Genomic DNA, 22541 nt, shown 5'->3' with positions numbered 1-22541 from the left:
ATAGATGAGACTATCAAATGATTCGCTACTTTAGCACCCCCATCCCTCTCCCAATACAAAACAAAGCCAATATCTGTAAAATGGTTGTTGTCAAAATTAGATTCATGAAAATATGTCAAACAAATTTAAAGTAGGTCGGCCAAGTGTTTTGCCAAAGCGATGTAGTTGTGAGGGGCCTAGGCTAAGCTCAACTGATAGTTGATAACAATGCATGTATAGAACTTAGGCTAAACTCATGTGATCCTCTTTATAGCTAATGGGTCACAGTGGAAACCTTGAAAGTTTTGTTAAGACCTTCGTAGGAGCTTAAGCGTAGGGCTAGTAGTGCCCCCCTCCCTTATAAATATAATATTCACATACCTTTAGGTCATCTGCTATCTTTTTTTCTTTTTCAACGTCTTTATCAATTGGTTGCAGGTACTTTTTGATGAACTTTCTCCAGAAGGTAACTTCTTCTTGATCAAGAAGTTGAATCTGCAATTATTAGTGATAATATAGTTAGTAAAATTCAATCTATGGTATTTACAGCAGATAATAATAGATGTGTGCATATAAATCTAATCACCAAAAAATGCAACTCCAAAATTATGAACCAAGTTATGTCTTCGAGCAGAAAATATTTAACATGTTACCTCACATCCTCGGAGACATTCTTCTTCAAGCCAGTAAGGGTTGATCATGTCATCGCGGTGAACCATCTGGTAATACTGGTCAATGGCTTCTTCATCTTCAGGAAGCTCGGGGGTCACACCAGGAATTCTGGGTAAGTGATGTTCAATTGTTCAGTGCATTTCTATCGCGAATGATTGCTTTACTTTTAGAAAGTAACGAAAAATAAAATAAAGCAGATGGAAGTTAAACAAGTATGAATCAAACTTTAAAAGCTAACTTTGTGCAGGTGGATCAACGTAATAGTGTTACATGCGCCTACTGCAACAGGACCAGATACATCTGCTGCAACACAACGTAATAGTGTTACATGCGCCTACTGCAACAGGACCAGATACATCTGCTGCAACACGCTTGTTGTTATCTACTACACCTTTTATAAACTACTCGATAAGTGCACCCACCGATTTGAAACGCTGCCATAGATGCCACCATAGGTTTGCGAAGATTTCCTCCCATAGATATCTGATGGAGGAGCTGCGTATAAGGCCTGGTTGTCATAGATATCAGCTGCAGCCACTTTCTCCATTTCTTCCAATTTATCATTCATCTTTTTCACCATGTCATATATAGCGACATCATTGGCCTTTCCGCAGCACTGTGATTTACCAAAGATATTATGAAACAGAGATATGTATTGATACACTGAAGCAGCCTGAGGTCCATAGCTCAGTTTTATTGTTAATGAACAATTCCTTTATGATCGCATGACTCCGTAAAACTGCAGGCTGTGACAGTTTCACCTGTCATACGAGTCAAACTTTTATAAAAGATTTTATTAGATCTCTGTAGTATAAAGACTAAATAATATCATAGATATTGTGGTATTGTGACATATGCTATTGCAAAGGAGTTTTGACATCTGCTACAGCAAAGTACTGTGACATCTGCTATCTGGAAATTTATCACCATTGAAACAGAACTTGCGCTCAATGTTTGTCTTAGTAGAGAGAGGAGCCATTGAAGTGTACTCAACAATATAATTCAGTTTGTGCTTTTAGGGAAAATACAATCTTTGGCTTATCATTGTTTAATTACATGTTTAAAAGTACTAAATTGTGCTTTATTTGCTCAAATGCAAATCATGAATGTTTTCGTATAAATACAAATTAAAGTTGTCTTCTCTTATTATAACTTTCACAGTATGTTGTAACAATTTCACAGGTTTGAATATGTATGAAATTTAAATGTATCATAAATTTTCAGCTCGTGAAAGTGATAATGAAAATCAGTACCTTCTACATATATGTCGTTAGTAAAGACAATTCATCACCTTTTGGAAAAATACGGCCATTTTACCGCAGAGTGAGTCTTCCTCAGTCTGCCGGTCGATTAGATTAGTAAGAAAACTGTCAGACTTTTTCGGCTTTTGGACGATGACTGTGCCGGCAGGCGCTTCTTCGTCTTCCGGTTTTTTCTTCGGCTTTGGTTTAGCAACTTCCCGAGTACCTGAGAGGTCAGAGAGAGGTCAGTATGATGGCGACTCAGGTTTATAAATTGGTTGAAAATTGAGAATATTTATTATATATTATTATATTAGTATCCCTATCTAATGAAATCCTTCAATAGATTAGCATACTAAAATTATTTTATTTTTGGTTTGTAGCAATGCTTGCGCTTTTTACTATTTTTAACAAGATATGGAGCAGGATACGTGACAAAATATAAGATCTCTTTTAATAACTCACACTTTGCCATTATGTCTGTTAGTCTGTATCAATGCAACACATTTTCAACATTTTGGGCCCAAATTTTCTTCAAACTCCACACCAATACGCTCTGTGCACTCTGCCAGCTCACCGACAATAGTTGGTCAGAACTGCCTGGTTGTTGAGACATATGAGTGCCTTTTAAACCCTCATGTGACTCAAAACTCAAGAATGCACCTTTGATTGCTTTAAGGACAATTTCCCTCAATGAACACGTTTATGGATTGTGATGCGAAGGAAGTATGGTAAAAATCTACAGACGTGCTGCAGGCTATCTGATTAACAGTGAGATAAATCGCGGGCTTAACGTTTTTATCCTGCGTCTTATTGTACAATAAGAGGCAGGATAAAAATGATGGCCTGCATGCATGGATGGCGGATAGACCATAAGGAACACTGTCCCACACGCATAATGCTGCGATGAATTCACAGCTATACCTTTCTGATTATCATGTACTTACCCCAAGAGACATTGTGCATGTTGGTCAACATAAAGATCGTGAGCAGAAGATAGCCAGACGGGATAGAAAGAAAGTATAAAAGACCAGAAGGCAAATCCCAGAATTCTTGAGGATGTAAACATCCGGCTATAACCATAATACCTCCAACCACTACAAAACAGATGAGTGCTCATGCTAACTGGTTGTTCGAGAACTTAATGACAGTGCTACGTACATACATCTGATAGGCTGGTTTGTACTGATACGCATTGCGAGAGCAGCTAATACATGGCTGAAAGCGACATCGGCCTAGACGCTTCATTCGCAAACAACAGGTTGGGGCTGAATTCCCAAAAAGGCCACTGGTAGCGATATAAAGACATTCAACTTTAATATAGTAATAATAGGTAATATAGATAAACATACCCAATATACAGCCAGATGTTTAGGGAGTTTTGGTTACAGTTATGCTAGTACTCAAACCTAAATGCATTTGTTTCTATATCATGGTTAGTAAAGACTTCTCAAGTTTAAACTTTGATGCCCTCGGTGTCAGCCCTTTGCTGTCACCTCATACTTCCCACAAGTCCTCGGTGTCAGCCCTTTGCTGTCACCTCATACTTCCCACAAATGCTTGTCACAAGTGCTATAACTTACGGATTAGGAAGATGCCCGTAGGGCTGAGTAAGCTATTCGATGCAATCTCCACAATTGTATCAATGATAACTGCGACCATGATGATAGCGTAGACGCCAGTTGCTATACTCGCCACATAAATCTGTGTGTCGGCCTTGACCATGAAGCAGAGCATGAGGTAGAGGAGAGGTGGTAATATTCCAAATACGTACGCCCATTCAGTTGATAGGTCAAACAACTGCAAGAGCAAAGCGCAGCATTAGCAACTAATTTTGCTGTTGTCTTCCACAATATGAAGTAGCGAATAAGATAATAAGAGTGTGTCAGCATACTTAAACAGCAGCAGTACTTTTATTAGTGTTTTGGTTACAGCAAAAATGTGAAAGTCTCTCGCCATGCATTAAGAACTCACATTGCGAAAGGCCCCAGACAACATGAGAACAATTGTTGCTGGACCGAGGATGGAGGAGGCAAAGATGAGCCCCTGATAAAGCATGTAGATCCTTGAGATGTTGTCATTCATTTTAACGGTCCTCCTCCACGAGAAGAGGAGGTCAAGGACATTAGCCATAGTAGAAGGACCCCAGCGTCTTCGCTGGTTGAAGAACTCATGGAAGCTTTCAGGTGCATAGGTCAAGGCATCGGCAGCAGCTACGTATTCTACTCTATAGCCCTGCAATAGAGGTCTTACAGATTAATACCTTAGCACTGTTATTACCGCTGTACTGCGACAGCTAATGCAACTACTATTACCAGTAGTATTACTACTAGCATGGCTAGTACTATTGCTACTATTACTACTACTATTACTACTACTACTACTACTAATACTACTACTACTACTACTATTACTGCCACTACTACTATTACTGCTATTACTGTTACTACTACTACTATTACTTCTGGCCACTTCTACTATTACTACTATTGCTACTATTGCTACTATTGCTACTATTACTATTACTACTACTACTACTACTACTACTACTACTACTACTACTACTACTGCTACTATTATTACTACTACTACTATTACTACTGCTACTGCTACTACTACATGTACTATTACTGGTACTACTAATACTACTACTACAACTGCTACCTCTACTACAGCAAGTACCATGTAGAGTAAGCCTATTTGCCTGCAACTAGTTCACATGCTTATAATATACCTGCTGAAGAAGTAAAGTGCACAGCCATCGGTCCTCACCCTGGTCGTATTGTACAAAGTGCGTCGCTTCGGTCGCCTGTAAAAGGTCCAATAAATTTCACTTTTACAACTTTCAAAACTGCTCTACGATGACTCAAAGATTATTTCTCAGCGCACTTTTAGTTTTTAGCTATTGTGTTTGTTATAAGACTCATAAAAGTGTTGAGTTTTCAGTTGTTAGTTATTGCTTCTCTTTAAACTGGTCAGACAGAAACGAAGAGTTTAGCAATTTGAATGATATAATAAGTCAATTGAAGTATTATTTGTTACTAGCCATATTCCAACACATTTATAACATCAGATGGCTGTGTTTGAGTTCAAACTCTCTTTACTAGCAAACACCCAAAATACATTCAAAGATGCTTTGCTTTGTAAATACAGTTTATTCAAATGCTGCCATTGTCGATTAAGGCTATAACAAGCTGCACCTGCTGCCTTGAAAGTGCTATACAGAAATATCTGCAGAATGCTACCAACCAGCTTAGAGTACGTGTTCATAATGTTGTCATCCATAAGCGCTGATCCTCTAAACAGAGAGAACGCCCCAGGTGCGCAGAGTACACAGCCCAAGACATGCTCTGCAGCCTTCTGCAGCCAATGAGAGATAGCATATTCAAATCTCTGGTACCAGACCATGGGCCCTGTAACAGGTGAGAAATTTTCTAGAGTTTTGCATACTCAACTGTATCGAATAATATCTGAAGTATATTTATTATATTCTGCATCAGCAATGCAAAGGATGTTTTTTGTCGTATGCTAGGCATCCTTGGCAGAGTTCCTGTAGCATACCTGAACCGATAGGATGAATGCGTCCACAAACCACCCCAACTTTCTTATTTCTCCTCAATCTATCTATCAATAGTTGTACAGCATTAGGTTTAAAATCTACATCTCCATCAAGAGCCATACAAAATGTATTCTCCGCTTTAAGAATCGTTTTCTCAGGTAGATCATCAAAGACTTTGGCTTTGGCAAAGTGTTCAGCACGGGCGCGTTTCTTGAGATCTGCAACGATATTACTAGACTAAGTTATACCGGCATGCAGTTAGCCTTAGGCAGCTGAATAGTGCGTGTTAAGAAGGGCTCTATTTGTGCCTTACTCTGTTTGTGTTGGAAGGGCTAGTAGTATGAGTCTACTTCACATACTCAGATAGCCAGACACAACAGTAAGTCAATAACCAGCATGTGATAGGTGGCGCAACGGGATAAGTCTCGGTAGAGTTCACTAGTTTATAGAGAAGGCTCTGAGCCAACATGAGTCTTGTATGGAAGAGTCTGTTATTGAAAACTTATTAAAATCAATCAGGCAGCAGTGTTAGTGCAGGTAACGCTGTCAACAGTTAGCGCTGCTGATTGTAGGTAACACTGTCAACAGGCAGCCGTGTTAGTGCAGGTAACGCTGTCAATAGCGAGTACAGCTAGTGTATGTAACACTGCTAACAGACAGGGCTGCTAGCGTAGGTAACACTGTCAACATTGTCAATGCTGTCATTGTGACATCTCTATGGTGTGTTCCATGTGTGACACCTCTTTGGTATGTTTCATTGTGACATCTCTTTGGTGTGTTCCAATGAGACATCTCTATAGTGTGCTCACATTTGCATCAACATACATGAGGTACAGTAAATGCCCAACACAATTGTTTTTCATTAAATGAACTTGAACATTCAGCCTGTTCTGCTGCTATTATTGTGGAAATGAAACTCTGCTGACTGGTTAGTACTCAAAACAGGCTGCAACGCCTAACGTTGACCAAATCAACTTACTTTTAGTCTTGGCTGTGTCAGAAGTGAGGTGACTGTCGCGGGAGCTGATGGTGCCATTGAAGTCGCACTGCTTGCCGACTAACTTGTATCCGAGAAGGTAGTACATGTACATAATCTGAAGATATAGAGAGTAAGTTGGTAGTACATGTACATAATCTGAAGATATAGAGAGTAAGTAGGTAGTACATGTACATAATCTGAAGATATAGAAAGTAAGTAGGTAGTACATGTACATAATCTGAAGATATAGAAAGTAAGTAGGTAGTACATGTACATAATCTGAAGATATAGAAAGTAAGTAGGTAGTACATGTACATAATCTGAAGATATAGAGAGTAAGTAGGTAGAACATGTACATAATCTGAAGATATAGAGAGTAAGTAGGTAGTACATGTACATAATCTGAAGATATAGAGAGTAAGTAAGTAGTACATGTACATAATCTGAAGATATAGAAAGTAAGTAGGTAGTACATGTACATAATCTGAAGATATAGAGAGTAAGTAAGTAGTACATGTACATAATCTGAAGATATAGAGAGTAAGTAGGTAGTACATGTACATAATCTGAAGATATAGAGAGTAAGTAGGTAGTACATGTACATAATCTGAAGATATAGAAAGTAAGTAGGTAGTACATGTACATAATCTGAAGATATAGAGAGTAAGTAGGTAGAACATGTACATAATCTGAAGATATAGAGAGTAAGTAGGTAGTACATGTACATAATCTGAAGCGAAAGATTGCAAGAAGGTAGTTTATTTGCTGCCCACAAGTTCTGCACTCTATTTTGATTGCAAAATGTTGGTAGTTTTATTTTCTTTACGAGAGTGCCATGGCTGCATTTTTTTGCAAGTATTTTATAGCTTTGCACTTTTATGTGTTTTGTAATCACACACTTGGTGCACGGTTGTTTACTCATAAGCCTTGTTTATTGCAGCTGACCCATTCCTTACAAATTAGACCAAGGTTTTTGCAGTTGCCCTCCACCTTACAAATAGTTCAACTTTGCGGTAGTTGTACGCTCCCTCATACATTGGTTCAGCACACAGTTCATGCAAGGAGAGAGTGTGAAACTTTAAATATAACATTTGACATTTTACAAAAGCTAGACAGTGTTTGAGAGCCTCAGTGCTCAGATTACAGCATAAACCCACCTGAGACCAGCGCTTCCTGTGCCTGATTTTGTTCTTATCCTTGAGATGTGCTATGATCTTGTTGTCCCCTGGCATGGTCCATTCCAGTCTACCACCGTATGGTGTGGGTATTTTTACGGGTGGCTCTAGCTCAACTGCTCGGTTGTATATAGAACTGGCTGAGCTGCAGAGAGACATAGGTGAAATAGGATTATTCAAACTACTAGTAACTAATGGTGAATATGAGTCTTGGACCAATATATCTACACTAGTAAGTAACCTTCTGGTGGTGAAACTTACCATTGAACACCTGAAGATGAGGACAAAACTAGTAAGCTTTACCATGTCTGCAATTTGAGCAGAACACGTACGCCATTTTAAATAAATTTAATTGTACCTAAAATCGAAGATTTGCCCAAAGTGTTTTCTAAATTTATGTCTACATACGAGGTATGGCCTAGTCAAAGCCCAGGGTTGATACTCCTCTCAAAAGGCCTATTAGGTTCGGCCCAAATTCACGTTTTAGGAGGGGTTTTCAGACCATGGGGCACTGTCAGTGAATTTGCTACTTAGGGGGGGGGGAGTTTCCACAGCCAAGCCAGTGAAAGGGCCCATCCTTTCTATTTTGCTGAAGAATTTTTTTCATTGTTTGAGCTGATTAGGCGTTCTTCTAGATACATAGGAGATACATATGCTATAGGCCTAGTGGAGTTTATTTTTATAGTTTTTGAATCATATTGAATGTTTAGCGGGGCGTGGAACCTGGGCGCCCTCTAGGGATTTCCTAGTGTTTACGGGGTGTATTTCAAATTGATCAACCAGGTGATTGGGGGGGGGGGGTACAATATCCAAGTCTGGGCCTAGCCAGGTGGGTGTTTCTTTCAGAGTATCAACCCTGGGGGTCAAAGCTTAACTGAATCGTCAATTGCAGGCGTGACTGACTTACTTGTTGATCGTTTCAACAAGTTGAATGACGAAAGAGTTGATGGTGACGTCATCATTATCGTTGAATGTGAAAGCATCGTCAAACATGATGTGTGCTTCAAATTCATAATAATCTGGATCTTTGAGCTTTTGTCCATGAGTGGCCTCTAACAGCTCCCCTACATGTCTTCTAGCTGCCTGGTCTTCATCCAGCCTACAAAATTATCTTATTGTATCGGTTTAATGAGGGGCACAGACTGCAACCTGAAACTCATATTAACGGCTACAATAATGACGTGGTCTCACAGAGGCGAGGAAGTATTCAATTACAGACTTGAATTAGTTTATCATAACTAGCCTTAGAGTAAAAACACGAGTAATATGATTAACAAAAAACTAACAGTTTAAACTTTCTTCTTACCTGAATATTGACTTGAGCATTTGTAACATCTCATTGAGATTCTCGTGCCACATGGTGGCGCAAATGTAGACCATCGGAGTTGTGCTGTCTTTGACCACTGCAATTAATAGTTGCACACATATCATTTTTAACCTTTGAGAGTTGTTATCTCATTGTTGTGCATGTTTAGATAATATTTAGCCACTTGCTGTCGTTAAGTGAAAAGCACTATTATGCTATCAACAATTACAAAAGAGAAGGAAAGTTAATGACTATCTAAAACTGAGATCATGTTAGTAGTTTCGATTATAATAATACAGAAGGGCTGGTTATAATAATAACCAGGCTGGGATAATACACAAGTTTTTTCAAGTCATCTCAATTGTTGTTTAGCCTTATCAAGTTCGTCCAAGTTCTCCAAAAGCATTCTAAGCTCTGTCAAGTCATTTCAAATCTTTAAAAACATTTTGAACTCTTTCAAGTCGTATAACATTATTTCAAGTCCTCTCAAGTGTTCCCAAGTCCTCCCAAGTCCTCTCAAGTTGTCTTACATCATTGTAAACTCTTTTTAGCTGTCTCATAGAGAATACCTAATTAGAAGAGGCGTACAGCGTGTTTCTTATATCTGAACCTCTAAATATATCCTGTTCGCACAATTTCTCATTACTAGCTGTTTTTCTAGTTCAACACCTGCTAACACCTGCCATCACTTGCCATCACCTGTTTATTAAACTCAACTATTTCTGTTTCTACTATTCAAGTCATCTCTGCTTGCTTTATTACCACTTCAGCTCTACTGTCACCACATTCGCTCACTCCCCCTCTACCCGTACCAATTTTCTTCACTCCACCCCTATTTTAACCACGTTTTCTCACTCCACCTTTACCCTTACCAATTTTGTCACTCCATCCCTATTTTATCCACTTTATTTCACTCCACTTTTACCTCCCCCTTCCTCTTCTCATCCCTACTATCTTCACTTTTTGAGTTATTGTCAACTTATGTCCCTTCTTCCCCACCACCTTCCACTATACCCCTACCATTACCTACCATCACCACCACCTTTCACTATACCCCTACCATTACCTACCATCACCACCACCTTTCACTATACCCCTACCATTACCTACCATCTCCACCACCTTCCACTATACCCCTACCATTACCTACCATCCCCACCACCTTCCACTATACCCCTACCATTACCTACCATCCCCACCACCTTCCACTATACCCCTACCATTACCTACCATCACCACCACCTTTCACTGCACCCCTACCATTACCTACCATCCCCACCACCTTTCACTATACCCCTACCATTACCTACCATCACCACCACCTTCCACTATACCCCTACCATTACCTACCATCACCACCACCTTTCACTGCACCCCTACCATTACCTACCATCACCATCTCATTTTACATCCTGCTATTTCTACCGCCTCACATTCCGCCTTACCTTCATCAGGAAGGATATTTCTTTCTTCTTCTGAATCTATAATCGCTAAGCGATCTCTCAGGTTGAACTCATCTTTGCGCCGGTTGTATAACATAGACTGCTCAAGAAGTACGCTGTCATACATTGGCTGTACAAATAACCTATAGAATACATGCATGCACCAGTCTCTCATCTACCGCAACAACTTACAGAATGAATGCATTCTTCAGCATGTAAGTGAGAGTAAACCTTGGAACCATCATCGTACTTACCCTTGAACTCTTTCGAGACGCAGGTTTTTAGGATACCAGATGTGTCGACAAAGCCACATCTGGCTAGACCACCAGATGGCTATCCCAACAACCAGATGTACAATAAACTTGCTATCTCCAAATGAATCGGCTTCATAGAAAATAAAGTAGCAAAACCTTGAGTCTGTGAGGTGGTTGAACTCAAGGGCAATAGCAATTGCTACAGCGATGGGAGTAGCAAAGGTCGTGGCCAAGGCAAATGTTCCCTAAAATTATAATAAGACTTTTTTATTTTCTTTCTCATCAATCCGGCTACTTGTATGATGTGCTGTTACTCGTATGATGTGCTGCTACTCGTATGATGTGCTGTTACTCGTATGATGTGCTGTTACTCGTATGATGTGCTGTTACTCGTATGATGTGCTGTTACTCGTATGATGTGCTGCTACTCGTATGATGTGCTGCTACTCGTATGATGTGCTGCTACTGTCTGCACTTTATTGAATTTTGATCAATTTTAAAGCACAACCATCTGAAATTACTTCAGTACTTACCGTGTTAGAGAAAGTATCTCATCTCTCAGTACTCTTCAATAGCTGACAACACAGTGGAGCTGTTATTACTATGATATATTAAAATCTACCTTTATCTAAGGACGCAATTTGTTATTGGACCAGTCAAAAAAATTAAACTAATCACTCACCATAATATAGTAAAAGTCTTACCTCTTGCATCTTAAGCTGGGCTGCCTGAATACAGATGTAAAAGACGATGAGGGGAAGAATGGCAAGAAGAATGAAAGGAAGATAGTCAATGGCAGCATCGATGCTTGTTGTAGCGTAGCTGACGCAGTGCTCAGTAGAGTTTGGCTCTATCGTTATATTCTGCAAAGAGAAATCAGGCGTGCAGTAGTGAGTGGACAACTCCTTTAGCAAGTATGACAGGAGCATGTAATAGTAGTAGTAGTAGCAGTAGTAGCAGCACTAGTAGTGGTAGCAGTAACAGTAGTAGTAGCAGTTATAGCAGGAGTAGTAGTAATAGTCGTAGTAGTGATAGCAGTAATAATAGTAGTAGTAGTAGTACTAGTCGTAGTAGTAATACTAGTAGTAGTAACACTAGTAGTAGTAGCAAAAATAGTAGTAGTAGCAGTTATAGTAGGAGTAATAGTAATAGTCATAGTAGTAATAGTAGTATTAGTAGCAGTAGTAGAACTAGTGGTAGTACCAGTACATGTAGTAGTTGTAATAGTTATAGTAGGAGTAGTAATAGTAATAGTTGTAGTAGTAATAGCAGTAGTAATACTCGTATTAGTGAAACATTTAGTAGTATTAGTCGTCATGGTAATAGTAGTAGTAATAGTAGTAACAGTAATAGTAGTAGTAGTTAGAGTAGTAGTAGCAATAGTAGTAGTAATAATAGTAGAAGTAGTAATAGTAGCAGTAGTAGTATGAGTAGTAGTAGTAAGAGTAGTAGTAGCAATAGTAGTAGTAGCAATAGTAGTAGTAGCAATAGTAGTAGTAGAAGCGGTAGTCGTAGTCATAGTAGTAGTAGTCATAGTAGTAGTACTAGTAATAATAATAGTAGGAATAGTAACAGTAGCAGCAATAGTAGTAGTAGCAATAGTAATAGTAGAAACAATAGAAGTAGTCATAGTAGTAATCAGAGTAGTAGTAGTAGTAGTAGTAGTAGTAGTAGTAGTAGTAGTAGTAGTGGTAGTAGTAATAGTAGCAGTAATAGTAGTAGTAGTGGCGACATTACTGAATAAATAGACTCTATGGCCTTCTGAAGGGTGCTAGTAATAGGTAACTTACTAATAAAAAATAATAAGACTAGATGTTCATGTTTTACTTACACTTCCAGGAGCAGAACCTGTCAAGTTGAAAGCTTGAGAGAAGGAAAGAAGTCCTGGCTGGAGCCAAAAAGTAAGTCCAAAGAGGAGCCCACACTATAAACATATCATAGCATATCATAAGCATATACATAATGGGTATCACAGCCTGTTATAAGCATATACATAACGCATATCATAGCATAGCATATCATAAGCATATACATAATGCATATCATAGCATATCATAAGCATATACATAATGCATATCATAGCATATCATAAGCAGATACATAATGCCTATCATAGCCTGTTATAAGCATATACATAATGCATATCATAGCATATCATAAGCATATACATAATGCATATCATAGCATATCATAAGCATATACATAATGCATATCACAGCCTGTTATAAGCATATACATAATGCATATCATAGCATATCATAAGCATATACGTAATGCATATCATAGCCTATCATAAGCATATACATTATGTATATCATAGCATATCATAAGCATATACATAATGCATATCATAGCATATCATAAGCATATACATAATGCATATCATAGCATATCATAAGCATATACATAATGCATATCACAGCCTGTTATAAGCATATACATAATGCATATCATAGCATATCATAAGCATATACATAATGCATATCATAGCAAATCATAAGCATATACATAATGCATATCATAGCATTATCAATCAGTTCATCATTCAAATGAGAGCATGTAAAAGGGCAAACATAATCATTCACTAGAGACATGATCCTTCAGCAGAGCAGCCCTGGTTGTTACTAACATTTTGACTTACAGTGATTAGTAGATGTGCAGCGACTTACCGTGATTACAGTGATTAGTATATGTACAGCGACTTACAGTGATTAGTATATGTACAGTGACTTACAGTGATTAGTTCATGTACAGTGACGTACAGTGATTAGTTCATGTGCAGGTAAGCAATATTTGAATATGCTCCTGTATTATACAGGAGCATATAATAGGGAGAGGGTGGGTGTTGCTGATCGATTGCATATTTATTAGCCAGCAGTGACAGGTTGTGCATAATCAGTCAACCAATGACCTAAATTCCAGGTTTATACAGCCATACTACAGAATTCATTTGGATACTGCTAGCATTAGCCTTTAAGAAATAATAAAAATCTGGAAGGGTGTCAAAGGAGTACAACACCAGTACTCAAAACAAGCTGCTATGGTTTCTAGGTTTACTTAGCAAAGTCTTTTATTAAGAACACCCTTGCTAAAGGTGATAAATACTCAATGATGTTCACAATGAAAGGTTTGCCTGCTCACCTTAACAATAGAGATGAAGAAATAGATTTTGGACTGGGCAGCAAGTGCTCGTCTCTTGAATTTGTTTACACTAAAAGTCATCCTTCCACAAGTTAGGTCAGAGTTGAGAAAGTTCTCTCTCCAAGAAAAGCCTATGCAGACGACGGAGACAGCCGCTTCCCATTTGAGGTTTGCTGTTGTCACTATGAGTTCACCTGAGCAGCAGATAACCCTTTTACAACCCATAGCATGAGGAGGATTTTGATAGGTGCCACAAAACTCACGAAGGTTTTCAAAAACTTGAAGCAACCAAATAGTGTATAATTTTCCACTATAGTAATGGTTATAGCTAGCAAGAAAAAATAGATAGCGTATGAAGACAGTTGATGTTTGCAATAGCATTTCCTGTTAGATTTCATTTCTTAAAAGTAGCAGACTGCACAAGAACTGCACAGGAACTCTGAATCAACCATTCTAGTTACTAACAATAAAAGGAGAAGAAAAGATGTACCCACGCTGAAAGTGCGGTCAAAGCCGAGGTGTCAAACTTACTTGTAAATGTATTAAATAGAAGAATATCTGCACAAACCTTTGGTAGAATTGTAGTCAAGGATCAAGACAACCACAAGCACACTAGTCTGAAAGAGAACTGCCATCAAGTCCAGGATTATGATTCCTATCTTCTTGCCAGTGTTATGTCTGGGTCGAAGGCCGAATATAAGGTTGATAAGGGAGGGAACCAGGCCCACCCCACACATAATAAGAAGACACCGGATGAGATCTAGTTCTGGTAAGACTCTCACTATCATCAGACAAATGCCGAGTGTATGGATAGACTCCATGAGAGTTGTCTGAAATGAGTTATCACTTGAATGACATTGATCCTAGCAAAGATGGCAGATGAACAGGTCAAAATGATGCTAACAGATATAAATTACATACATATTAGTACATACTATAACATAATGTTCTAGGAAACAATGTTTTCCGGAACACCTCTACAGTAGTTGTATTTCATTGCCCAAAAGTCTATCTAAATAACTCTACTTCTGCCTCGATACTATGATAACAAGTACATAACTAGTTGACCCAACATCCCAATACATACCCATATTAAGTACATAACTAGTTGCCCCAACATCCCATTCCATACCCATATTAAGTAGATAACTAGTTGACCCAATATCCCAATACATACCCATATCAGAGTGCCAACTGCAGGCCAAGGATGCGAACCAAATAGGATCTTCACTCCGGTTTGGAGAAATGTGATGATATAAGGAATGGAGGCAGCCCATAGGCAGAGGTACATCCACATGGACATCAGCTGGGGTGAGCCCATATCCTAGGTAATAGACATCAACACTTAGACACTATTTTTATCTATGAGTTTTCAAACTATAGCTGTAGCTACTCGCGATGTTTTCCTTTCTTATTTTGTCAGAAACCAAAACTCAACATTAGTGAACATAGTGTGAACATAGTGTGAACATGTGTGGAACATGGTGTCAAACATGGTGTGGATCATGGTGTGGAACATTATTGAACAAGTGTGAACATGTGTGGAACATGGTGTGGAACATGGTGTGGAACATTAGTGAACAAGCGTTCCAAGAATCTGAGGCAATCAGAGTTCTTGCAAAAAACATTCTTTGTCAGGTGATAAATCAACCAGGTCATGAAGTGAGGTAGTTGCTCAACATCGATAGCAAGCTGCGCTTGGCGTATGGTTGAGTGAGTTTTATTGTGACCAAACCGGCGAGTTATGACGTCGCAGCTGTGAGTAAGACCTTGTGCAATTAATAAACTCGCTTCATAAAATCTATTTACTGCTATTACATCCGTTGTACGTTGTACGGCTAGCACCAACTGCTACACTGAGTCAACTTCTAAACCGGTGGGTGGGAGACAATAAATCATAAGCACTTCTAGAGCGTAAACACGGATGACTTAGAGACTTCCTCCATGAGCGACATTCAGCCTAATTTACAATTCCACCTACTAAAGATACCTCTAAAGGTGCATTCAGAAAATCTGTGGAATCTGGTTATCAAAAGCAAACCTATACCAAGTTTCTATACAGTGATTGCATAGTGACACACCCCCATATGGCACTGCAATGCTATCATGCAAATAGCCATATCAGTTTCAGTCTGTTGTGATTCAGTGTCTCTGTTTGGAAGAAAAACACCCATGTGATGCGCCATGTTTGTACCATGGAAACAGCCTTAGCAATGGTTGTATCTTTAACCTATACGTCGCAATTGTGCATGCGTATTGGTTAAAGATACAACGGTGATATGAGGCATGACACAACCATCGCTCTACTATAGCTCCTTATAGAAACATACTTGTCGTCCCAGCGTGGCTCTTCACCAATAGTGTAGGGACACCCAGGTGTCTCTACACTATCCCGGTATGTAAACTCAGTACTAGCTCGATATGACTTGCATTATTTGCAAGTGAATTTTTGTGAATAGAGATAAGAGATGGATACTTACCATTGCCTTCTGGTACTGGTGACACAACATGATGAGACATGCTTTGCATACAAGTATCCCTCCTATGATGATCAGGAAGAAAATAAAGTACATGAATATTTTGAGAACTTTTGTCATAACTTCAAAGCAGTATTCACCAGTTCTCTCATCGCCATCATCATCAGGAATTGACTGGAACTGATCCCAGAGCTCATCACCATCTCTGTAAACCAGAGAATTTGCTCAATACAAGATGAACAGTGATACAAAGTACATTGAATTAGCAAGATATGAGTGGCTAGTTTACATTCACATATAATAGAAACTGAAGCTGAACTTGAAGTTTTAAAGCACTTCAACCTTTTAGCATTATAAAAATGTCTAGCCTTTTTTCATATTACAGAAATATTATCTATAAACTGCTTCCTGTTTGGTTACATTGTTAGCTACCCACATGATGGTTATGTTTACGTAATTCTCATGCTTTCCTTCTTGCTTTCCTGTAATAACCTCTGACCACCACATTCTCTGAACCGACCCCTAACCATCCCTCTGTGATGGCCTCTGAACCATTTGATTCTCTGTGACAAGTACTAATCTACTGTAGGGCAAAGGCTCTGTAGCGAGCTGCATTAGAAGTACTGTGTAGATGATTATGACTCACAGATAGATCTCTTCCTCTGGTTCATCTGGTATGACAGTAGGTGGCTTTTTTGCATAGACAGAGGAAAAGTGCTTCATAGAGAATCTGTGAAGAATGCCTGCAACACCACGTGGAGGCCGTGGTGGAAATCCATCTACAATAAAAAGATATCGATCTAAAATGGTGCTAGTAAAGTTTACAGTCCGCTAAGAGACTTGGTTTTAAGGTGTAAGATGGCGCAGGTAAAGGTACAGCGCAGGTAAAACAATTGAAGACACAATTTCTTTGCTAATTATTTATGTGAATTACAACTCAGAAGCTTATAGAAAAAGTGACTAACCTATGGAAGGCCTCCTCTGACGCCATCGTGACTGAAGCATAACAGTCATAAAGTGCGTTAACAACCTTTCGAACATTTCTGCCCTATTACATTGTAAGTTGAATCACAATTCTGCACACGCTGAGCTCTTGATCTATTGCTCAAGCAGAAGAGCTGTTGTTCATTTCACATTCACCATTAATAAGCGTGTTTTCAATAAAGCTGGATTTATTATGTGCCTCATCAGACACCTATCGCAAATGTCTATCATTTTCTTTCTTGCTTTGGAATCTAACCTTATAAAGGACTAAAGTCGGTACTTGTCTAATATTTCCCCAACTCAGTACTATCGAGGTTCTAGTCGGGTTAGTCAAGGTAATATCATAATATCCTAGGGAGATGTTATTGCTAATGTATTTTTACTTAAAAGTAAAACACAGCAAAAGAATTCATAAATTGGTTAGTTATGTAGAACTAGGCAAATGTTTGATTACAAACAAGCTGCTGGAACATGGCAATAAAACGCTAGCGTAAACAATCAATTTATTGAGAGAAGGTGAACTTTTGGTTATTGTTATCTGACAAGTTCTCTTGACTCTCTACTGGATATGGTGTCTTGGCATATCTGAGGTGTCCAATGCCATGAACTTTCTTCTCATAGACTCGAGAGCCTTTATGGACAGCGGAAGAAACAGTCTGCATGTTCTTCGACCCTGTAAGCCCTACATCGCTCTCAGGGGGCTGGTACAAAGGGAAATCCTTTAAATGTTTTGGTCTTTTGCATTGCTTGGCTTTGAGTTCACCATCTCCAAAGTCCATTGAAGCAGAAGAGATCAACTTCAAGCTAACTTCTTTCTTGGTTGACCAATGTGCAGACAACATGGTTGGTAGTTCTGGAAGTTGACCTTCCACTAAACACTCTCTGTCAGATTCATAGCAACAATTAGTTGCCTTTCTCCACTTTACCTCCTTTTCATCTCCTAAATAAAGGGCCTCGCTCTTTGTGGTCAGTGGCTTCTTTTCACACTTCTCAGTGGATTTACAAAGCCTGCATGCCTTATTAAATGAAAGTTCACACCAAGGGTGCTTGTCGCATGTGCTTTTCTCCGCAGAAACATGCCTCAGGTAGCCAACACCTGGAAACTCTTTTCTGTGAACATTGTACGTCCTCGCTGCCACTGATGCTGGTTTCTGCTTCTTGGCAGCTGTGCTGAGCAGATTGGCAGTTGCTGTCTCAACGATTACTCCAGAAGAACGCCTGCCAGAGTATAACTTTGATTTTTTCTCGTTAGGCCGATTGTACTCTGCCATGTTTACAGCTCTACCGCTTTTTTGGATCTGACGCACATTTCGTCCGATCTTCGCTGCCTTCTTAATAATTCATGAGCATATTCGGTGCGCCTTCAACCGTGCTTAATATTCGTAGTTGTCGTCTGCATGCTAAAAGCAGCTCCTTCTTTTATTAGATACAAATAATTTGAACTAAGGCTAAGAGTTTGCCTAGTATAAATTGTCTTAGCAGATAGGAACATCACTAAAACCTGGTAACATTTACCTAACCCTGACTCTTACACCCTGTTGCCTTCACAACTATGTTAATGTTTATGGTGTGGACAGGGTGTACTCTGTTAATCGCTGCTATTTAGAAGGTGTTAGTCAAGCTTGAAGATAAAAAACCATTTAATATTCTTCTACTTCCAAGAGGTAAACTAGCAGTTCAGAAGTATCTAACGTTCTTTTAGCTAAAGCCTCTGGGTATCCAGCTAAACACGCATATTACTCTAGTTAGTTGATACCGGGCAAAATAACCATCCCTGAAACACCACGTACCCTCCTCAATGCTAGAGCTAAGGCTAAAACAAGCAAGAATGGTGGTTAAAACATGAGGTTAGCAATAGGATTGTGTAGGTAAGTATGCACCATTCCTGGAACACTTTTGCTGGCAAGTGGATGAGCGATGAGGTTATACAATGCCGTGTAAAGATGAGAGATAATGGCATATTTTAATCTCACGCTTGGAGAGTTCTCTTACCCTTTTCAGGTCTGTCAGGCTTCTCTGGCACATCTGACTCAAAGCTGGCATGTTTCACTTGACCAATCCCTAGGCTTTTCTTGCCTGAGAGTGATGGCTTTGGCTCAGATATAAGGGGAGTCGTCGGCTCTTCTCTGTAATGATAATAATTATCTCCTTTGTTAAAATCTGGGTTAGCAAAATGCTAGGGCAGTGGGTGGGGAGTTAGTGTTACTATTGCTTTTGGTATTAATAATTGAATTTTTTGGGGGTTTTCATCTTTGCCTATAATTGCTACAGAAAATATTGAAGGCACTCAGCAAGACAGATACAAGGGCAATTGTAATTAGTTACCTAAAATTCTAATACACTAATATGACTGCCTCAGCCTTGTGTACCTCTGTACAGTAATTAATACTGACTGCCTCGGCCTTGTGTACCTCTGTACAGTGATTAATATGACTGCCTCGGCCTTGTGTACCTCTGTACAGTGATTAATACTGACTGCCTCGGCCTTGTGTACCTCTGTACAGCGATTAATATGACTGCCTCGGCCTTGTGTACCTCTGTACAGTGATTAATACTGACTGGAAGTTAAAACCAACCTCATCCATTTCCTAGTCGGCTGGTATTTGCCCGACCCTTGAATTTGCCAGCAGAAGCTGTACGGGTAAAACCTTCTGACCATTAAGAGACATACAGTGAATGTAAACGAGTGATCAGCTCACAGCTCAAGTGCTGTTGTTTGAATGCAGCCTGGTAAAGTTGGTAAAGTTGGTAGAGTTGGGAGAGATGGTAAAGTCGGTAGAGTTGGGAGAGTTGGTAGAGTTGGTAGAGTCGGTAGAGTTAGTAGAGTCAGTGGAGTTGGTAGAGTTAGTAGAGTTGGTAAAGTCGGTAGAGTTGGGAGAGTTGGTAGAGTCAGTGGAGTTGGTAGAGTTGGTAGAGTCAGTAGAGTTAGTAGAGCTGGTAGAGTTGGTAGAGTTGGTAGAGTCGGTAGAGTCAGTAGAGTTAGTAGAGTTGGTAGAGTCAGTAGAGTTAGTAGAGTTGGTAGAGTTGGTAGAGTCAGTGGAGTTGGTAGAGTCAGTGGAGTTGGTAGAGTCAGTGGAGTTGGTAGAGTTAGTAGAGTTGGTAAAGTCGGTAGAGTTGGGAGAGTTGGTAGAGTCAGTGGAGTTGGTAGAGTTGGTAGAGTCAGTAGAGTTAGTAGAGCTGGTAGAGTTGGTAGAGTTGGTAGAGTCGGTAGAGTCAGTAGAGTTAGTAGAGTTGGTAGAGTTGGTAGAGTCAGTAGAGTTAGTAGAGTTGGTAGAGTCAGTAGAGTCAGTAGAGCTGGTAGAGTTGGTAGAGTTGGTAGAGTTGGTAGAGCTGGTAGAGTCGGTAGAGTCGGTAGAGTCGGTAGAGTCGGTAGAGTCGGTAGAGTTGGTAGAGTTAAGATAGTTGGGAGAGTTAGTAGAGTTGTAGCTGACAAACAAACCACTAGCTTCTCTAAAGATGCAGTCTGTCAGGCGTAAACTACTGAGCCAAAACGGATGTTTTATCTACCAGTATAGATGATAAATCGCCTCTTCAACACCATTGCTGGAGATGGTTAGAGAAGACATAACTAGGCTAGAAGAGGATTACTAGAGCTAGCGTTGTTCCAGCTATAATAGCCAAGCTAACTCTAAATGTACGGCCTTTTTACTGAGCTTCTTTCATGCTTCTTTCTGAGCCAATATCATGTAAGATGACACGGTGCAGTTAGATATTTCACAACGCAAATGGCTTGTGGCAGCACCAGATGGTGGAATGTGAAGTAGACCTTTAACTAACACATAGAATCACCAACTACGTGTAAACAAAACCTCTTTCACCTGATCTACATGACAACGGGATTCAAGTTGTATCAGTAAACTAGAAGAGCACTATGTGCTAGGATGGGGGTAATATACACAGCCCGCAGGCCGTGGAAGGACTATGATGGGGGTAATATACACAGCCCGCAGGCCGTGGAAGGACTAGAATGGGGGTAATATACACAGCCCGCAGGCCGTGGAAGGACTAGGATGGGGGTAATATACACAGCCCGCAGGCCGTGGAAGGACTAGGATGGGGGTAATATACACAGCCCGCAGGCCGTGGAAGGACAAGGATGGGGGTAATATACACAGCCCGCAGGCCGTGGAAGGACTAGGATAAGGGTAATATACACAGCCCGCAGGCCGTGGGAGGACTAGGAGGTAACGGAGTGACAAGAATTAGCAAAATTCAAACGGGAGCTGGTAAGTTTAACAAAAACAGCTTCAGTTTCATAACTAAAGCATTTAGAAGAGTTTAAAACATGGTCAACAGCCATGTGGTAAGATTATTGTCAGATGGATTTTCAATCAACCATCAGAGAAATACACAGATAAGAAGCGTAGGCAGTACTGCCCTGAATTACCTCTAACACTTTTTCAGCTGTGAAGTAAAAACAGTTTTAATACTATTAATGGGCTCAATTAAAATCAAAATCAGTCTAAAATATAGGTAAATGTGGTATAGAGAGCCCTTCATGGATAGACATTGCAGTGCAGTTAATCGATGAACATAAAGCAGTGAGCATTGCTCTTTTCGAAACAATTCATAGAATAACTCCATTGCTAGCTGAGAATGTTAACATGCTCAGCTAGCAATGTTAGCGAAATATAGGTAAATTATATTTTAGATGTTTATAGATGCATTCTATACATGTTAACATGCTCAGCTAGCGATAGAGTTCCGTAATCTATAGAGTGGCAGGTCGACAACTCTACCAAAGTAGTTGTATACTCACGGGTTATCCTCATCACTAGAAGACTGAGCACTCGCATTAGAGTGTCGGGGGAGAGGTGCAGGCCCCCGCCCTGAGTTTACTGACATAGCTTCAACTTCAGGTACCAAACTTTGACTGCAAATTCCGGATAACTGCAGTTGGAGACGAGGAGAAGCTTGTGGAGACTTTGAAACTGTTGTATCTTTTCTTTTTTCTACAAGAAAGCCTTGTTTAGCAGGCATGATTTTCTTTTCGGTGAGTACACAATAACAAAAGATTTTCCTTGTAACGCTCAGTCGGTTGTTTTGTTTGTACGCATTCAGAAGTTGAGCAAGAATAATTTCATATTTCCTCACAGCGACTTTAACAAAGAGTTTAGAGATTAGAATTAACCAAACTCAGCTCATCGATGAGAGGAAAGAATTAATAGCCACCATGTACCGCATAATAATGAGCTTTTTGTCCATATCATTAACAACCCTCTTACTAATGTTATACAAACGCTACAGATCTTCGCTAACAGCCGACAATTCTACCGTCAGCACTCTATACAAACCTCTGAGAAGCTTTCACTTGCTTTCGCTTTGGTCTTCT

General features: G+C 39.6%; 1 protein-coding gene across 1 annotated transcript in view; it reads right to left on the bottom strand.

Moving 5' to 3' along the window:
• LOC137401122 (chitin synthase chs-2-like) overlaps positions 1 to 22541 on the bottom strand; it is a 26537-nt gene extending 3996 nt beyond the window's left edge. The window contains exons 1-26 of the mRNA XM_068087489.1: positions 22504 to 22541; positions 21969 to 22161; positions 19202 to 19335; positions 16872 to 17004; positions 16229 to 16430; positions 14926 to 15072; positions 14317 to 14578; positions 13749 to 13942; positions 12439 to 12531; positions 11312 to 11470; positions 10608 to 10852; positions 10357 to 10496; positions 8912 to 9008; positions 8513 to 8704; positions 7588 to 7750; positions 6431 to 6545; positions 5454 to 5669; positions 5142 to 5305; positions 4627 to 4701; positions 3867 to 4127; positions 3476 to 3692; positions 2840 to 2989; positions 1943 to 2118; positions 1074 to 1267; positions 633 to 759; positions 361 to 474 (exon numbers count right to left, since the gene is read on the bottom strand). Coding sequence (XP_067943590.1) covers positions 361 to 474; positions 633 to 759; positions 1074 to 1267; positions 1943 to 2118; positions 2840 to 2989; positions 3476 to 3692; positions 3867 to 4127; positions 4627 to 4701; positions 5142 to 5305; positions 5454 to 5669; positions 6431 to 6545; positions 7588 to 7750; positions 8513 to 8704; positions 8912 to 9008; positions 10357 to 10496; positions 10608 to 10852; positions 11312 to 11470; positions 12439 to 12531; positions 13749 to 13942; positions 14317 to 14578; positions 14926 to 15072; positions 16229 to 16430; positions 16872 to 17004; positions 19202 to 19335; positions 21969 to 22054 — 4056 coding nt within the window. The 5' untranslated portion in view covers positions 22055 to 22161; positions 22504 to 22541. The remainder of the gene's footprint in view (positions 1 to 360; positions 475 to 632; positions 760 to 1073; positions 1268 to 1942; positions 2119 to 2839; positions 2990 to 3475; positions 3693 to 3866; positions 4128 to 4626; positions 4702 to 5141; positions 5306 to 5453; positions 5670 to 6430; positions 6546 to 7587; positions 7751 to 8512; positions 8705 to 8911; positions 9009 to 10356; positions 10497 to 10607; positions 10853 to 11311; positions 11471 to 12438; positions 12532 to 13748; positions 13943 to 14316; positions 14579 to 14925; positions 15073 to 16228; positions 16431 to 16871; positions 17005 to 19201; positions 19336 to 21968; positions 22162 to 22503) is intronic.

This window comes from Watersipora subatra, chromosome 7, assembly GCF_963576615.1.
Source record: "Watersipora subatra chromosome 7, tzWatSuba1.1, whole genome shotgun sequence".
NCBI lineage: Eukaryota > Metazoa > Bryozoa > Gymnolaemata > Cheilostomatida > Watersiporidae > Watersipora > Watersipora subatra.
This window is presented reverse-complemented; position numbering and strand designations above follow the sequence as displayed.